The sequence below is a fragment of the Piliocolobus tephrosceles genome, chromosome 14, assembly GCF_002776525.5.
Source record: "Piliocolobus tephrosceles isolate RC106 chromosome 14, ASM277652v3, whole genome shotgun sequence".
Taxonomy (NCBI): Eukaryota; Metazoa; Chordata; class Mammalia; order Primates; family Cercopithecidae; genus Piliocolobus; species Piliocolobus tephrosceles.
This window is the reverse complement of record NC_045447.1, coordinates 43,962,784-43,981,589: the sequence shown is the minus strand read 5'-3', so window position 1 is coordinate 43,981,589 and position 18,806 is coordinate 43,962,784. Positions and strand designations below refer to the sequence as shown.

At 39.8% G+C, this 18,806-nt stretch overlaps 1 protein-coding gene across 11 annotated transcripts in view; it reads right to left on the bottom strand.

Moving 5' to 3' along the window:
* The window catches only part of RNF38 (ring finger protein 38), a 141,746-nt gene that overhangs the window by 11,292 nt on the left and 111,648 nt on the right, over positions 1 to 18,806 (bottom strand). For 10 of the 11 annotated variants that reach the window (XM_023203176.2, XM_023203177.2, XM_023203178.2 and 7 more), the window contains 5 exons: positions 9,752 to 9,919; positions 8,304 to 8,474; positions 4,655 to 4,816; positions 4,224 to 4,330; positions 2,283 to 2,367 (listed from right to left, as the gene is read on the bottom strand). In XM_023203176.2, the coding sequence (XP_023058944.1) occupies positions 2,283 to 2,367; positions 4,224 to 4,330; positions 4,655 to 4,816; positions 8,304 to 8,474; positions 9,752 to 9,919 (693 nt within the window). Of the gene's footprint in view, positions 1 to 927; positions 1,884 to 2,202; positions 2,368 to 4,223; positions 4,331 to 4,654; positions 4,817 to 8,303; positions 8,475 to 9,751; positions 9,920 to 18,806 lie in introns of those variants that run through there. The other variant, XR_002729812.3, reaches the window with a different exon arrangement.

Below are 18,806 nucleotides of genomic sequence, written 5' to 3'. Positions count from 1 at the left end.
ATTTTTTTTAAATTGGGTTATTCATTTTTTTTGCTACTAAGTTGTATAAGCTCCTTGTATAGTTTAAATATTAACCCCTTTATCAGATGTTTACTTTTCATATTTTCTCCTAACCTGTAGACTGCCTTTCATTTTCTTTTTTTTTTTTTGAGACGGAGTCTCGCTCTGTTGCCCAGGCTGGAGTGCAGTGGCCGGATCTCAGCTCACTGCAAGCTCTGCCTCCCGGGTTTACGCCATTCTCCTGCCTCAGCCTCCCAAGTAGCTGGGACTACAGGCACCCGCCACCTCGCCCGGCTAGTTTTTTGTATTTTTTAGTAGAGACGGGGTTTCACCATGTTAGCCAGGATGGTCTCGATCTCCTGACCTCGTGATCCGCCCATCTTGGCCTCCCAAAGTGCTGGGATTACAGGCTTGAGCCACCGCACCCGGCCTCATTTTCTTTCTTTCTTTTGCAGTACAGAAGCCTTTTAGTTCAATGTAGTCCTAGTTATTTATTTTAGCTTTTGTTGCCTATGCTTGTGGTGTGATGGCCAAAAAACCAATGCCATGGCTAATATCAAGGAGCTTTTCCCCTGTTTTCTGTAAGCACTTTTATCATTTCAGATATTAAGTTTAGGTCTTTAATCCATTTTGAGTTAACTTTCATGTATGGTGTCAAGGTCCAGTTTCATTCTTTTGCAGGTGGATATCCAATTTTCCCAACACCATTTCTTTTTGTTTTGTTTTTTCTTTTTCAGACAGAGTCTTGCTCTGTTACTCAGCCTGGCGTGCAATGGTATGATCTTGGCTCACTGTAGCCTCCGCTTCCCAAGTTCAAGCGATTCTCCTGTCTCAACCTCTCGAGTAGCTGGGATTACAGGCGCCCACCACCACGCCCGGCTAATTTTTATATTTTTACAGAAACAGGGTTTCACCATATTGGCCAGGCTGGCCTCGAACTCCTGACCTCAGGTGATTTGCCTGCCTTGGACTCCCAAAATGCTGGGATTACAGGGTGAGCCACTGCGCTCAGCCTCCCAACACCATTTCTTAAAGAGGCTATCTTTCCCCATTGTGTCTTCTTGGTGGCCTTGTCAAAAATTGGCTGACTGTTGTACTCCTTTCTATTCACAGTTCCTAAAGTTCAGAACATGCATGGTTTTATAATTTATCGCCTGACCTATTACAACACCTAAATAGGTTTCCCTGTCACCATTTTCTAACTTCACAGTACTGGCAGAGTTTGGACTCTTAACAAGTACTGATGCCATAAAGCACCAAAAACATTTAGTGGCTCCTCCCTCCCCCATAATATTCAAAATTATGTCCACTCAGTAGCAAGCACTGAAGGACAACCAATTAAGCTTTTCAATCAAATGCCGATTTTCTCCCTTTAACCACAGACCATCTGTTGATTCTCAAGAATGTCCAGCATTTCTCTGCCTCAATTTTAAAGATGAAAAAGCTTCTACATTATTTAAGATCTAGCTCAAACATTTTGGCTTCCACAAAATCTTTTCAGCATATCTAATCAAAATTCACTGTTTTCTCATTTGCATTCTCATTGGAATTGTATGTAATTCTAATAGAGCACCCATCTACCTACCTGTTATCATAGCTGTGGTAGTACATATTCAAATATCCTTAAAGATGTTAAATCATTTTTATGACATGTTTGTATCTTGAAATGCACAAAGTGTTTACCTAATAAATGTTCAGATCAAGCTTGTTGAACACATGGCCTGTATGCAGCCCAGGATGGCTTTGAATGTGGCCCAACACAAATTGATAAACTTTCACAAAATACTCTGAGATTTATTTTTTGCAATGTTTTAAAAGGTTACTGGCTACTATTTGTGTTAGTGTATCTTACATGTGGCCCAGGAAGTGAAAAGATTGGACGCCTTGGCCGGGCGCGGTGGCTCAAGCCTGTAATCCCAGCACTTTGGGAGGCCGAGACGGGTGGATCATGAGGTCAGGAGATCGAGACCATCCTGGCTAACCCGGTGAAACCCCGTCTCTACTAAAAAAAATACAAAAAACTAGCCGGGCGAGGTGGTGGGCGCCTGTAGTCCCAGCTACTCCGGAGGCTGAGGCAGGAGAATGGCGTGAACCCGGGAGGCGGAGCTTGCAGTGAGCTGAGATCCGGCCACTGCACTCCAGCCCAGGAGACACAGCAAGACTCTGTCTCAAAAAAAAAAAAAAAAAAAAAAGATTGGACGCCTGTGGTCTAAAGAGTTAAGTTGAATAATACTTTCATGCTCACAATACTCCCCAAATTAATTCACAATTCATCTACTAACCTCGTAATTTTCTACTTCTCCATCTTCTACATCTAATTCAAAGCTGAAAGTTGGGCCCACTGCAGGTGGCACTGGAAGCATTGATCTGCAGTGAAAACAATCACACTAGCATTGAATATATTAGTACATTAATTCAATGAACAGGACAGGGAGGACAAAGGCCAGTGCTATAAGGATGAAGAATGGTCAGTGTTAATCTGAAAAATGTAACAAAACATATGTAAGAACTGTAAAATAAAAATGGCAAACATATTGCTACGATAACTTAAAGGTGAATAAACAGACATACACCACATAAGACGACGACTCAGTATCATTAAGATAAGACGACGACTCAGTATCATTAAGATGTCACTTTCTCCTTAAAATAATCTATAAATTCCATGCAATACCTACCAAGATTGCAGCAAGCACTTAAGTAAAAACTCACATGCTGATTTAAAAATTTATAAGGAAATGCAAAAGACCTTAAACTAAAACATTTTAAGAACAAAATCGGGAGACAAACTAGATCTGACATTACGATAGAAAGAGAGAAAATGGGGAGAGAGAGGAAGGAAGGAAAAACTACAACAGTGTGGTAACAAAGGCACGTGGCCTTCTGGTATAAAAACCGTATTTCCTAGCTTTCCTAGAACGTAATTATAGACATGTGACTAAGTTATGGCCAATGTGATACAGAGGCAGGGGTTATACGTGCAACTTCTGGAACATACCCTTGAGAGGAGCAGGTAGGCAGAGGAATCTATTTTTGCTAGGTGGAATGTCATATGACTAGAGCCTGAGAGGCCATCTTAGATCTTGTACAGGAAGCCATTAACATTGTTCATAGTCACAGGGCTAACAAATCATCGTTGAGCTGCCTACTTCTAGACTTTATTACGTGAGAGAGAAATAAAGAATTACTCACAGGGCGCGGTGGCTCACACCTGTAATCCCAGCACTTTGGGAGGGCAAGACAGGCAGATTACCTGAGATCAGAAGTTCGTGACCAGCCTGGCCAACATGGTGAAACCCTGTCTCTACTAAAAGTACAAAAATTAGCTGGGCATGGTGGTGACCGCCTGTAATCCCAGCTACTTGGAAGGATGAGACAGGAAAATCACTGGAACCTGGGGGCCAGAGGTTGCAATGAGCCAAAACTGCACCACTGCACTCCAGCCTGGGCAACAGATTGAGACTCTGTCTAAAGAAACAAACAAACAAAAAAAAACCCCACCATGTGTACCACCCATGGGAATTTCTGTTACAGACCAACTTAATCCAAACAGAGTAGTTCTAAGACATAGAAATAATTTTTCTCCTTTCCCCCTAAGAAAAACAGCACTAAAAACTGAATAATCAAGGCTGGTGGTAAGTGTTATCAGTTGTAAAAGAGGCAAAAATCTTAACCTTTTCTGCTTCTTGATTTTTTTTTTTTTTGAGACGGAGTCTCGCTCTGTCGCCCGGGCTGGAGTGCAGTGGCCGGATCGCAGCTCACTGCAAGCTTCGCCTCCCGGGTTTACACCATTCTCCTGCCTCAGCCTCCCGAGTAGCTGGGACTACAGGCGCCAGCCACCTCGCCCGGCTAGCTTTTTGTATTTTTTAGTGGAGACGGGGTTTCACTGTGTTAGCCAGGATGGTCTCGAACTCCTGACCTCGTGATCCGCCCGTCTTGGCCTCCCAAAGCGCTAGGATTACAGGCTTGAGCCACCGCACCCGGCCATTCTTTATTTGTTAAATCTATTTTCTGGCTCACAGATTTCTTCCTTCCCCACTTCTCCTATGTTACCGTTCTTCACTTTCTTTCAGCCTTAACTGGCTCCTCCCACCCCACCCTTTAACGTTAAGTAAAAACAAATAACTACCACATTGAAAGCTATAGACCACAGAGAAGACATTCATAAAGGAAAGAGAATCTTAAGAGTTTCAAAATTCAGAAATCATTAAGAAAGAACTTACAACACATATGGCAGTAAGCTTGGATGATAAGGGGGAGGTGGTATTGGCTGCTGGGATCGGTATCTACTACGTCCTGTGAGCCTCCGAGGCATAAATGGAGGATAAGGCTGCAGGGGGAGAAATGTTAAAAAGATTTAGGATCACTCTACATTTACAAATAATCTGTCAAAGTAATTAAAAAAAAAAAAAAGACTTAAACAGTCAAGTTTTTTATTGTTCAAGGTTTTTAATATTTCTTAAATACTAACTTATTAATGGATACAGCAACCATTTTAAGCCATACACTCAGGTGTATTTCTAAATATAACTTTCCAACTGAATGCTGTCAAGAATACATATAATTCTAAATATGGTGAATTATACTAAAACATAACTCAGAACCAATCAGTTGCCAAAGCAAGTAATTAACATAGTACTGTATGAAAACTTACTACTCCAAAGGACACCTCCTGATGCAAAGGATCATGTGTTAAGAACTGCAAAGGAGCTGATGGAGGTAATGTTGGGGGGTGGGCTGATGGAGGGTAAGTAAAACCTCCTACTGGAAGATGTTCTCCTAAGAGTTCCACTTCATTTTCTATCCTTTGCAGAGGCTGAGGAGAGAGAGAGAAAAAAAAAAACAACTTCCTGTGTTTAGATTATGCTTTATAATAACCACAAATTTAAAATCTCAAAATGTCTCTAAGGACATGCATCTCTTGATGTTCACATTAATCTAAAATTCATACAAGTAAACATACAGACTACAGTAAAATCTTCCTAACTTTAATTTCAACAAGGTTTAAAACATGTTATTAAATATTTCCATTATCCTCTATTAATTTTACTATGTGAACCTTCTCTTAAAATGAGAAGGCAAAAAGTCATCAAGTAAGCCAATTATTGGAAAATTAAAATTATTTTATCAAGTCATAGCACCTTGACCTAAAGGATTTTCAGACACTTAACCTTTCACAGATGAAACAAAATAGGATGTGCATTTATAAATCAGAAACAGGGCTAAATGAGATATTGTACAGAGGCATTATGCCGTGCAGAAAGATTATGGGCTTCTGGACATCAGAATCTTGGTACTGTCACCAATCAGCCATGTAACTTTTAGATAAATTACTTAATCTGAACCTCAGTACTGTCAACTATAAAACGGGCATGTTCACAGACTATTTCAAGTGTGTGGTGAACACTGAAGTAATGTAGTGCTATGCAAAGCACACAGAAGATATGTATTCTTTTTTTTGAAATAACAGCTGGGCTGGGGGCGGTGGCTCATGCCTGTAATCCCAGCACTTTGGGAGGCCGAGGCCAGTGGATCACCTGAAGTCAGGAGTTTGAGACCAGCCTGGTCAACACTGTAAAACCCTGTCTCTACTAAAACTACAAAAATTAGCTGGCTGTGGTGGTGGACACCTGTAATCCCAGCTACTGGGGAGACTGAGGCAGGAGAATCGCTTGAACCTGGTAGACAGAGGTTGCAGTGAGCTGAGATCCCACCATTGCACTTCAGCCTGGGCAACGAAAGGGAGACTCCATCTCAAACAAAAACAAAAAAGCCCCAACAAGAAAACAAAAAACAGTTCACTGAGATATAACTGACATATGATAAAAGGAATTCAACTGAATGGATTTTTGGTATATTCACAGTTATGTAACCATCACCACTATCTAATTCCAGAACATTTTCATCACCCCAAAAAAGAAACTATATACCCATTATCAGTCAATCCCCATTTCCCTAAGTCATCAGCTTTCTATTTATTTATTTATTTATTTATTTATTTATTTTATTTATTAATTATTTGAGACGGAGTCTTGCTCTGTCACCCAGGCTGGAGTGCAGTGGCCGGATCTCAGTTCACTGCAAGCTCCACCTCCCGGGTTTACACCATTCTCCTGCCTCAGCCTCCCGAGTAGCTGGGACTACAGGTGCCCGCCACCTCACCCGGCTAGTTTTTTGTATTTTTTAGTAGAGACGGGGTTTCTTATTTATTTATTTTTGAGACAGAGTCTTGCTCTTCTTGCCCAGGCTGGAGTGCAGTGGCGCCATCTTGGCTCACTACAACCTCTGCCTCCTGGGTTCAAGCAATTCTCCTGCCTCAGCCTCCTAAGTGGCTGGGACTAGGGGCACCCGCCACCACACCTGGCTAATTTTTTGTATTTTTAGTAGAGACAGGGTTTCACCATATTAGCCAGGATGGTCTCGATCTCCTGACTTCGTAATCCACCACGCACGGCCCAGCTTTCCATTTTTATGTATTTGCTTATTCTACACATTTCATGTAAATGGAACCAGTTCATTTAAATAAGCAAGAAGCTGTGTCTACCTTCTCTGCTTAGCATAATGCTTTCAAGGCTCACCTGTTTCGCGGATTTTATCAATGCTTCACTCCTTTTTATGGTATTACATTGCATGGATATACCACTCTTTCCTCATCTATTCATCAGTTGATGGACATTTGGGTTGTCCACTCTTTGACTATTAGGAATAGTGCTATTACTACATCTGTGTACACATTTTCGTGCTGATGTTTTCAACTGAATTCTCTTAGGCACATTTATTTTTAAATGCTAGACTGACTTCTTCCCTTAGTTACAGAATAGCGACATGTTATTCAAATGTAAGTAAATACTAAGCTTTAATTTGGAAGCCTATGCAGGCTTGAGAGAAATCACAATTGCTTACACTATGACAACACTAGGTGAAAACTAAGTCTTGATATGGCTATGTGACTGGACCTTTAAAACAATTACAAATTTAGATACAAGTGATAGCTAAATTTTGCTTTAGCCTTGAATTCCCAGATACAGGAAGCTGAGAAGGAGATCATCCTGGCACAAATCCTATCCTAATTCCAAGAAAAGATTATCTTGCGGAAGCAATTCTACCTTTTCTGACGAGCCAAACTTGTGTCATAATTGCTTCTAGAGTTTTCAGGACAGCAGCCTCTTTGGTACCCAGCATGGTATAGAAATCCTTAGTAAACAATGGTAAGACTCTGCTATAATAAACTGTCAGGGTCTTTCCACAGAACTGAAATCTTCCACTTTAGTCATTTCTATAGGTTATCTCTCCTGTTTCTCCTTAATGTCTGATGGTTCTGATGCTGAACCTGGCCTATCAAAACAACTGGACCTTTTTTCCTGTGCCCTTCTTTGTACTTATGTAGTACTTACATCTATCTCCCAGTGTCCCAAAACGATATGCCTCTCAACTATATCCCAGTCCCAAGACAAAATTAACTATGTTAATAGACTACCTCATCTGCTTTTCATCACAACATAGTGAAAAAACCAGGCCTTCAGAAAAAGTAACTGAAGTTCAGAAAGGTTAATTTCCTTGCCTAAATGAATACAAATATTATTCTAACAAGTATTAACAATTTTATAATATTTTCATTTTCCAATTTAGAACCACATAAAAAGAAAAAAAAAAATAACTAAAAACTTTTCTTCAAATTTACTTCCTGAAGGACTGCAGATGCAATAGAACACAAATTTAGACAAGTGACACTGACATAACTAGAAAAATTTAAGAAACCAGAAATGTAAGGTAAATGTTTATACTAATTTGTATATGTTTGGATTCCTTTAATTCTTTTAAGAACCAGAAGAATGCCTAAGTTATTATGTTTGTTTGTTTGTTTATTTTGGAGACAGAGTCTCACTCTGTCACCCAGGCTGGAGTGCAGTGGCATGATCTTGGCTCACTGCAACCCTGCTTCCTGGGTTCAAGCGATTCTCATGCCTCATCCTCCTGAGTAGCTGGAATTACAGGCATGTGCCACAATGCCTGGCTAATTTTTGTATTTTTAGTAGAGACAGGGTTTCACCATGTTGGCCAGGCTGGTCTTGAACTACAGACCCTAGGTGATCTGCCTGCCTCAACCTGCCTGTTGGGATCACAGGCGTGAGTCTCTGCACCTGGCCAAGTTATTATGTTTAAGTGTGCCATTTAAACATAGTAACGTAGGCATTCTTCTGGTTCTTAAATCCACTAAGGTTATATGCCTGGCCTAAACATTTTGAAAAAATTAAAAATTAGTTAAAAACTAAACATTCTGACATAATAGTAGAGATACCTACCGATCGTGATTGCTGTGTTTGGAAAGGGACAAACTGGCCTGGTGGTGGCAAATGAGGAGGATGATGGGGAGAAAGGTGAGGAGGATGTATAAGAAATGGATCACTAGAAATAAGGGGTGGGAATGCAGCATATGGTACTGGTAAGTGCTGAACTGAACATGCCTGAAGCATCTGTAAGAGAAACCGTTACAGTTTGGTTAAAAATATCAGAATATATAATTAATTTAAAAGGATTGTGAGATTAAAATCTGTCATTGTCACACCTCTCCCAAAATCATGAAAATGTTTTTAATAGCTAATATTAACAATGAAATACTAGTGTATTTTTATCTACTAGTAAAGTAATGGTACTAATAATTATTCTGTATTTTATATAATTTTCACAAATTGGTTGAAATACTTTAGCCTTTTAAATATCTATGAGACAGGGTGCGGGGGGAGAGGGGGAAGTGCTGCATAGAAGAGGAAACTCTAGTTGGTTCAAGATGTAGCAAACACTACTGATATTTCAAGAAATTCCCCTTTTCAATCCTGTAGAAATCTTTTTCTTCCTAGGATTTTCATAAGAGCACAACTCTCAACTAATTGTCCTATAACCTCTCAGTATTTTAGTTAGCAAATTTGGTACAATGTTTCTATTACTGAGAAACCAAGCTTGAGTAAATTAAATCTGTTAGGTTAGTATTGGTGTAAGTGTGCATTTTAATCTCACGTTCAGAGCAAGGTATTAAGAGTTATATTTAAATTTTGCTAAGTGATCTCCTTTGAAGACATTATTGACCTTGGATACATCATTTAAATACAGCGCCCTCATTTCTGAAAGGAGGCTGAACTGAGATTAAAGATCAAAGGACAAAGCATAAGCTTCAGAGGCAAGAAAAAAAAAGTCAGTGTGAATCTCTATTCTCTTATACTAGCTGTCTCTATGACACTAAGCAAGTCATTTAACTTTTCAGATTCTGTGACTAGAAAATGGGGGATGATGCCACTTTCATCATAGGTTTTCTATAGTAAGGAATAAGACAAAGCACTCAAAGTGCCCATTAAAACTCAGTAAGTGCTGAGACTCTTCAGTGTTGAACAAAAAGATTTGAGACTTAGGCTGACCTTCATTGGCTTTAATTATAAACGGTGCTGATATATGAGAAAACATGGTTTGACCCTCAGGATATTAAAAATATGTATAAGTTAATGTAAAAATATATCAGGTTATAAAGTTAATTTTATTAAATGGTTACTATAAGGATACTATTGAGATTTTTATTGCAATAAAATTGACCTTTTCACTTGAAAGTAAAGCTACAAAGACAGTCTCTTAAATTTTGTTTGCTTATATAATGCAGTTAGCCCCTCTAAAGAGGGTTTCCAGAGTCAGTTAAGTTACAAAACCAAATTCAGGCTGGTGTGCTTAATAGTAGTATCTAATGAGAACAAAGATACAGACTTACTGGAGGAGGCACACTACAGACAGGGAGGTGCTGTCCGCTGAAAACCACAGAGCATCCTGGGACCTGCTGTGTACTACAAGCAGGGATGTGCTGGCCTGTGCAGAGTGGAATCCCATGTGGTGCCACTGTTGTTACTGTGTAAGAAACAGGGACTGTTCCTTGATGGAGCTTTAAAGGAAAAAACAAATGAACAAACTTTAGCTGTTTAGATAAAATGTTAAAACAATTCAAAATCAACATTTGGTCATTTATTGGCTCCTCTCTCAGCTACACAGATTTTCACAACGTACTCTCCAATAGTTTTGACCAGAATATTCATTGTCTTTGTATGAGAGAGTTTGACTATTTCAAGAGTATATACTATTCCCACAAAACTGGGGCTAAACTCCTCCCTCAAATGATTTGAAAAGCCCAGGGAAATAATGAATTACTATATTAACTCTTCTAGCCTGCCGTATAATTCAGAATAAAAAGAACTGGAATCATGAAAGCTTGTAATTCCATTATTTGGTCACACTCAAAAACGAATTTTAATTACAGATAGTGAAACAATGCAAAGTATATTTAAAAAAACAAAATCTCGTTTCCTGCCTAGCCAATCTTACTCCCATCCTACCTGCAACCCAGAGGCAAACAATGCTGATATCCTTCTTCTATTTCTCCATGAACATACGAAAGCACAATTACACATAAATTGTCATGTTTGTTTTCATTTTCTTAACAGAAATGAGATCATACTACCCTGCAACTTTGTTTTTCCATTTAATACTACATTGCAGGTATGTATGCAAGGGAGTTAAAGGTAACTTGTTCTTTTAGGTACTAGCTAGATATTTTAAGAAACACTCGCTTAACGGTCCTATCATATGGTGTATCAACACATGTTCAAGTTATTTTCAACTCTTTTGCCAATATAAACAAAACTGAAAAAAAGCCGGGCGCGGTGGCGCAAGCCTGTAATCCCAGCACTTTGGGAGGCTGAGGCGGGCGGATCACGAGGTCAGGAGATCGAGACCATCCTGGCTAACACGGTGAAACACCATCTCTACTAAAAAATACAAAAAACTAGCCGGGCGAGGTGGCGGGCGCCTGTAGTCCCAGCTACTAGGGAGGCTGAGGCAGGAGAATGGCGTAAAACCCGGGAGGCGGAGCTTGCAGTGAACTGAGATCCGGCCACTGCACTCCAGCCTGGGCGGCAGAGCGAGACTCCGTCTCAAAAAAAACAAACTGAAAAAAATATATTAGTTTGGCTGGGAACAGTGGCTCATGCCTGTAATTCCAGCACTTTGGGAGGCCGAGGTGGGCAGATCACCGGAGGTCAGGAGGATGAGACCAGCCTGGCCAACATGGTGAAACCTCGTCTCTACTAAAAATACAAAAATTAGCCAGGCAGTGGTGGTGTGCGCCTGTGATCCCAGCTACTCAGGAGGCTGAGGCAGGAGAATCACTTGAACCTGGGAGGTGGAGGTTGCAGTGAGCTGAGATCGCACCACTGCACTCCAGCCTGGGCAACAGAGTGAGGCTCAGTTTAAAATATAAATAAATAAATTAATTTATATGAATGTATTAATTTTATCTCAGAAGGATTACTAGGTAAAGGGGTGAACATTTTTTAAACTTTTACAGATACTGCCAAATCATCTGCAAAAGGCTGGATGGAAAAAGCCACACCCGCAACAGTAACATATGAGTGCCCATTTCCCAGGCTCTTTACTCAAAAGTAGATGTATTTGCATTATAAGTACGCTTACCTGAGTGAAAAAATGGTATCACAGCAGGTTTGTGTTAAGTTTGCATTTCTCTGACTAAAAAGGTTGACCATCCTTTAACATTTTATTAAGCATTTAGATTTTTTCTTTTCTGTCAATAATCTCTATCCTTTGCTCACTGCCCCCCACTTTTTTAAAGAGGGTTTTGCTCTGTCGCCCAGGCTGGAGTGCAGTGAGTGCAGTGGCACCATCATGGCTCAATGCAACCTCCATCTCCTAGGCTCAAGCAATCCTCCCACCTCAGCCTCCGTGGTAGCTGGGACTACAGGCACACACCATCACATCTGGGTTGTTTTTGTTTTTGTTTTTTTTTGAGAGGGAGCCTCGCTCTCTCACCCAGGCTGGAGTGCAGTGGCATGATCTCAGCTCACTGCAACCTCCGCCTCCCAGGTTCAAGCGATTCTCCTGCCTCAGCTTCTCAAGTAGCTGGGATTACGGGTGCCTGCAACCACGTGCAGCTAATTTTTGTATTTGTAGTAGAGACGGGGTTTCACCATGCTGGCCAGGCTGGTCTCGAACTCCTGACCTCAGGTGATCCCATCTGGGTAATTTTTAAACTTTTTTTGAAGAGACTCACTTTGAATGTAGAGTCTCACTTTGTCTTTCTGGCCAGTCTCGAATTCCTGGGCTCAAGCGATCCTTCTGCCTTGGCCTCCCGTTAAGTGCTGGGATTACAGGTGTGAGCCGCTGAACCTGGCCCCATCCATCTTCTACTAGGTTGTCATAATCATTTGTAATTTTTTTATTTAAGAGGTATATGAATCTATTGCTTGTTGTGTGTAATGAAAATATTTTCCTAGTCTATGTTTTATCTTCTGATGAGATCCTTTATTTAATGGCATATTTTTGTCTTTTGTGATCTTTTTTTTTTTTTTGAGACGGAGTCTCGCTCTGTCGCCCAGGCTGGAGTGCAATGGCCGGATCTCAGCTCACTGCAAGCTCCGCCTCCTGGGTTTATGCCATTCTCCTGCCTTAGCCTCCCGAGTAGCTGGGACTACAGGCGCCTGCCACCTCATGTGGCTAGTTTTTTGTATTTTTTAGTAGAGACGGGATTTTACCATGTTAGCTAGGATGGTCTCGATCTCCTGACCTCGTGATCCGCCCGTCTCAGCCTCCCAAAGTGCAGGGATTACAGGCTTGGGCCACCGCACCCGGCCCTTTTTTTTTTTTTTTTTTAATGTAGCCAGAGTGTAGCTTTAGGGTTTCCTTTATTGATGAGGTTATAAATATATATTCCTGTATTTCCTAATTCTTTAGTTTTTTATATTCCATTAGACTTATTTTTGTTTATAAAGTAGGGCTCTAATTTTGCTTGCACATGGAAAATTGTATTTGCTCCATTTATTAAACCATCTTCTTGCCTCTACAGTGAAATATCATCTTTTTAAAAATTCATTAAGCACTCACATATTCCTGGATTTCATGCCAATTTCATGCTGCTTTAATTACGGCATCTTACTAGAAGAGTTAGCATCTGGTAAGAAATTCTTTTCACCATACATCTTTTCATTTTTTGGCATTTTCACACAGTTATTCTTACGTATAAACTCAATTTTATTCACTTCCAAAACGCATTAGTGTTATGATTGTACTAAATGTTATGCTATTTTACAAAGGACTGAATTTTATATTAAGATTTTTTCTTTTTTTTTTTTTGAGATGGAGTTTCACTTTTGTTGCCCAGGCTGGAATACAATGGCACAATCTTGACTCACTGCAACCACTGCCTCCTGGATTCAAGCAATTCTCCTATCTCAGCTCCCTGAGATAGGCATGTGCCACTACACCTGTTTTTTTTTGTTTTGTTTTGTTTTTTTAATTAGAGACAGGGCTTCACCATTTTGGCCAGTTTGGTCTTGAACTCCTGGACTCAAGTGATCTGCCTGCCTCAGCCTCCCAAAGCGTTAGGATTATAGGCGTGAGCCACTGTGCCTGACCTATATTAAGACTTTTTATATCCAGAAACATTATGCCATTACATTGAATATCACGGTTCTTTCAAGAAGAAATTAAGTTTTCCTTCAGCACCATAAGACAGGACTGAAAAAAAAATTAGTTTTCTTCTTCAAAGATTATTATTAAATTGATTTCTCAGTTTATTATTAGATTTGTTTCTCAAACTGTGAAAGTTTTGTTATATTTACAAGAGGTTACTTTTCTCGATTTGCATGTCAAAGCGGTGTTAGTATGAAGATAATTTTTATTTATATTATCTGGAATATATCAACCTTACCAACTTTTAAATTCTAGTATTTTTTAAAAATTTAGAATCTCCTTTCCTAGGTATACAACTATAGGATGAGCATCCCTTATCTGAAATGCATGGGACCAGAAGCTTTTGGATTTTTTTGAATTTTAGAAAATCTGCATTATACTTACCAATTCAGCATCTCTAATCCCAAAATCTGAAATCCAAAATGCTTAAACATTTCCTTTGAGTGTTGAGCCGGTGCTCAAAAAGCTAAAGATTTTAGAGCATTTCAGATATTCAAATCAGGGGTATCCAACTTGAATAAGGTTCAACCCAACTATTATCTTTTTGTGTCAGCAAACTAGAACCTTCAAAAATAATGTGTATATGTACCTATATCCTATATCTGATTTTGATGGAAATGTATGATGAATTTTACAAATAAAACTTGATTTCTGATAAACAGCCTTTATCATAAATACCACCCCCCGACCCCGACCAACTGCACAGACATTTTTTTGAGACAGAGTCTTGATATACTGCCAAGAATGGAGTGCAGTGGTGCCATCACAGCTCACTGTAGCCTCAATCTCCTGGGCTGAGGTGACCCTCCCACCACAGCCTCCCGGAGTAGCTGGGACTACCGGTGCATGAGACCACACCCGGTTAATTTTTGTATTATTTTGTAGAGACAGGGTTTCACTGTGTTGCCCAGGCTGTTCTCCATCTCTTGAGCTCATGTGATCCGCCCACTTCAGCCTCCCAAAGTGCAGGGATTACAGGCGTGAACCACCGCGCTTGGCCAAGTATCATATTTTGCTGATCCCAAGACATCAGATTGTATAGTCATTTTTTCCCCATACTAAGAAAAATACTTCTATTTAAACTAACATAACAAATACTTGGTCACTTATGAATTTTTTTTTTTTTTTTTTTGGAGATAAGAGTCTTGCTCTGTTGCCCAGGCTGGAGTGCAGTGGTGCGATCTCAGCTCACTGCAACCTCCACCTCCTGGGTTCAAACCATTCTCCTGCCTCAGCCTCCCGAGTAGCTGGGACTACAGGCACCCCGCCACTATGTCTAGCTAATTTTTTTTTTTTTTTGTATTTTTTAGTAGAGAGGGGGTTTCACCGTGTTAGCCAGGATGGTCTTGATCTCCTGACCTTGTGATCCGCCCACCTCTGCCTCCCAAAGTGCTGGGATCATAGGCGTGAGCCACTGCGCCTGGTCAGATTGTATAGTCATTTTTTCCCCCTACTAAGAAAAATACTTCTATTTAACTAACAGAACACTTGGTCACTTGTGAATTTTATATATTTATTAGAAGCACTTTAAATGAGATCATACAACACTTGAGCATTCACAGAAAGGAAAATATAAGTGAAATAAAGTAGTTAGTTCTAATAGTTCTTCACTTTCAGAGTCTGACTCTGGTGAATCACTTTTAATTTCAGTGTCATTGTCTGGTTTTCCCACAAAAGGTTCAGTGCCATTAAGGGAGTTGGTGATGCAGCATTTCTTAAAACTATCCATAAAAGAAACAAAGGCTACTTGATGCTAGATTCTTAAGTCAGGGGTGTAATTATACAGAGCTTGTCTACTTTTGACTCCTGCTTGGAGGTTTATGTTAAACTCACCTCCTGCCTCACCCCCTAAACACTACCACTTAATCCCATATATGAGTTAACTGCAAGACATCTGATGCACAGCACTAGCAGTGAAGACTGTGTTACAACTGCTGCTTGGATGACACCAAGATTAGTATGTCATCAATTTTGAGAAGCATCCATCCCAAATTCGGAGATGTTAAAATATGGAAATAGCACATTTTAAAATCAATGAAATAGGGCCGGGCGCAGTGGCTCATGCTTGTAATCCCATTACTTTGGGAGGCCGAGGTGAGTGGATCTACCTGAGGTCAGGAGTTTGAGACCAGCCTGGCCAACATAGTGAAACCCTGTCTCTTATAAAAATACAAACAATTAGCTGGGCATGGTGGCGAGCACCTGTAATCCCAGCTACTCGGGAGGCTGAGGCAGGAGAATGGCTTGAATCCAGGAGGTGGAGGTTTCAGTGAGCCAAGATCACACTATTGCACTCCAGCCTAGGCAACGAGCAAAACTCCGTCTCGGGGGTGGGGGAAGTAGTTTCATATTTCTTTTTAAAAACTTCCCTGTAAAATACAAGCAAAGTACCAAAGTACATAAAGCACGAACATCAAGACTACAAAACAAAAAGAAAAAAAAAATCATCAGATGAACACTCATGTAACCATCACCTAGGTCAATGGTCAATAAACAGAAGAGGTGTGGTGGCTCACACCTGTAATCCCAGCACTTTGGGAGGCCGAGGTGAGCAGAACACCTGAGGCCAGGAGTTTGAGACTAGCCTGGCCAATATGGTGAAACCCCATCTCTACGAAAAATACAAAAAATTAGCCAGGCATGGTGGCAGATGCCTGTAATCTCAGCTACTCGGGCGGCTGAAGCAGGAGAATCGCCTGAACTGGAGAGGTGGAAGTTGCAGTGAGCCAAGATCTCATCATTGCACTCCAGCCTGGGCAAGAAGAGCAAAACTGTCTCAAAAAATAAATAAATTTTCTTTAAACTCTCTCAACAATGCTTTGGTATTCCACACAGTGGTTTTAAACCACTTTTGTTAAGACTGATACTTCTTTTTTTTCTGAGATGGAGCCTTGCTCTGTGGCCCAGACTGGAGGGCAGTGGCACGATTAATCTTGGCTCACTTACAGGCATGACCAACTGCACCTGGTCAAGACTGATACTTCTTTAGTATTACTATGATTTTTTCAGTTGTACTTTTTCTCTGAATTTTTATTATGGAGAATTTCAAACATGTTCAAAAACAGTAGAATAAACCTCCATATCCACCACCCAGCCCTCAAACCATTAAGCCATAGCCAATCCACCTGAATATACTGCTCTGTTTCATGTATTTTGTTGAAGCAAATCCCAGGACCCTATTATTTAAAAAAATATTTCAGTACGCATTTCTAAAAAATAAGAACACTTTTTTTTTTTTTTTTTTTTTTTTTGAGACAGAGTCTCGCTCTGTTGCCCAGGCTGGAGTGCAGTGGCCAGATCTCAGCTCACTGCAAGCTCCGCCTCCTGGGTTTATGCCATTCTCCTGCCTCAGCCTCCCGTGTAGCTGGGACTACAGGCGCCTGCCACCACACCCAGCTAGTTTTTTTTTGTATTTTTTTTTAGTAGAGACGGGGTTTCACCGTGTTAGCCAGGATGGTCTCGATCTCCTGACCTCGTGATCCACCCGTCTCGGCCTCCCAAAGTGCTGGGATTACAGGCTTGAGCCACCGCGCCCGGCCAAAAATAAGAACACTTAACCACAATAGCATTATTATATTTTTAAAAGAAAGTTATTTACAATTAAGCATGCACATTCGAAATTCCAATTGTTATCAAATAAAAATAAATGATTTTATTAGAACTTTTTCCCTTTCCTCTCAAACAGAATCAAAAAAAAAGCTTTACATACTGCAAATGATTAGTATGTCTGGGTTGTTCAGTGTTAATGTATCTTTTAAAAAGTTGTTCATGTTCTGTTTGATTCTGGTACTAACAAAACATACTGATTATTGTTATTCATTTTTGTAACATTTCAATCTATTCAATTCTTAATTCTAACAATTATCTAAGATGCTTTGAGATTTTCTATCAATATAATCAGTTTGACTGCAAATATTGATGGGGTTACTGGTTCTTTTCCTATTCTTACTTTTTTCTTCTTGTCTCTTCTGCTGGCTTAGCCTATAGAACAATACTGAATAGATGCAGTAATAGTCATCATCCTGGTTTATTCCAGGTAGCAGGAAAGTGTTCAAAGTTTCACCTTTAAGCATGTTTGAAGTAGGTGAATTCACTGTAGGTCTGTTTCTATTGGTTTTCAATTATAGCCCTTTTTAAAGTCATGTACTCAGTTAATTCTCTTTATTGCTCGCTGTTCTGGAAAAATTATTGGGGGAATTATTTGAGAATCAGAATGAAGGTTCCTTCTGTCAGGGAGAAATTGCCTCTGTTTTCTAGGCCCCTGAGGTACCCATTACTTTAAATGAATTTTCACTAATTTCAGAGTGATGTGAATTTGGGCTGCAAATTTACTTCTGTTCAGTCTTGTCCTAGTGACCAGATATCCCTTTATTCTAGGTATACAGTGATTTAAGGTGCCTGGTATTTTATGTAGGAAGGGTCTCCTATACAGGAAGTGACTCCTTAAACTTAAATAGTCTTTCATTTCTGTCCCCTTTGCCTCCTGACAGACTCAAAATTAAAATTCAGGTTTGCTCAAATGAACAAATGCCTTAAGGACAGAACTAGCACCCCATTTTCCCTTAGTTTGGGGTCTGGCAATTTCTTCTAATCTATTAGCCCTTTTGATGCTTTCAGGATACTTATAGTATTTTATCTAGCACACTCAGTTGTCCTCAAGCAAAAGGAATGCTATCAATAAGCCTTCCTACCACGTATGGAAAATTAAAGTCCTTTTTACACTTTAAGACCTTCTAATAAGAAATGATGGTTAGCTTTTATATTTCTTGCACCTATTAATATTTTTCCTTTATATTGTTGATATAATAAATTATCTTGAAAGAGTTCCTAATACTGAACCCATGCAGGATGGGTTCACTATTATGTTATTCTTTTAATACATCACTAGGTATATTAAAATAGGTTATTCCAACAGGTTATTCTTTTTTGACTTTTATTTTTTATTAAAAAATTGCTCTCATACCTTCCTGCTGAAAACAGCCTATTGTTTTCATATACCACTAGCTATGGTTTATTATCTAAAACTTTTTCATCTGTATTCATGAGGGAAACTAGTCAACAGCTTTCTTTTGTTGTAATGTCTATGAAGTTTCATTGTTAAGGTTGTGCTAGTTTCATAAAATATATTTGGAAGCTATCTTTTTCTATGATCTAGAAAAGTTTAAATTGGAATTAGCAGTCCTTTAAAGGTTAGACAAGAATTCAGATCTTTCTATTTTTTTGAGATGGAGTCTCGCTCTGTCGCCCAGGCTGGAGTGCAGTGGCACGATCTTGGCTCACTGAACCTCCAA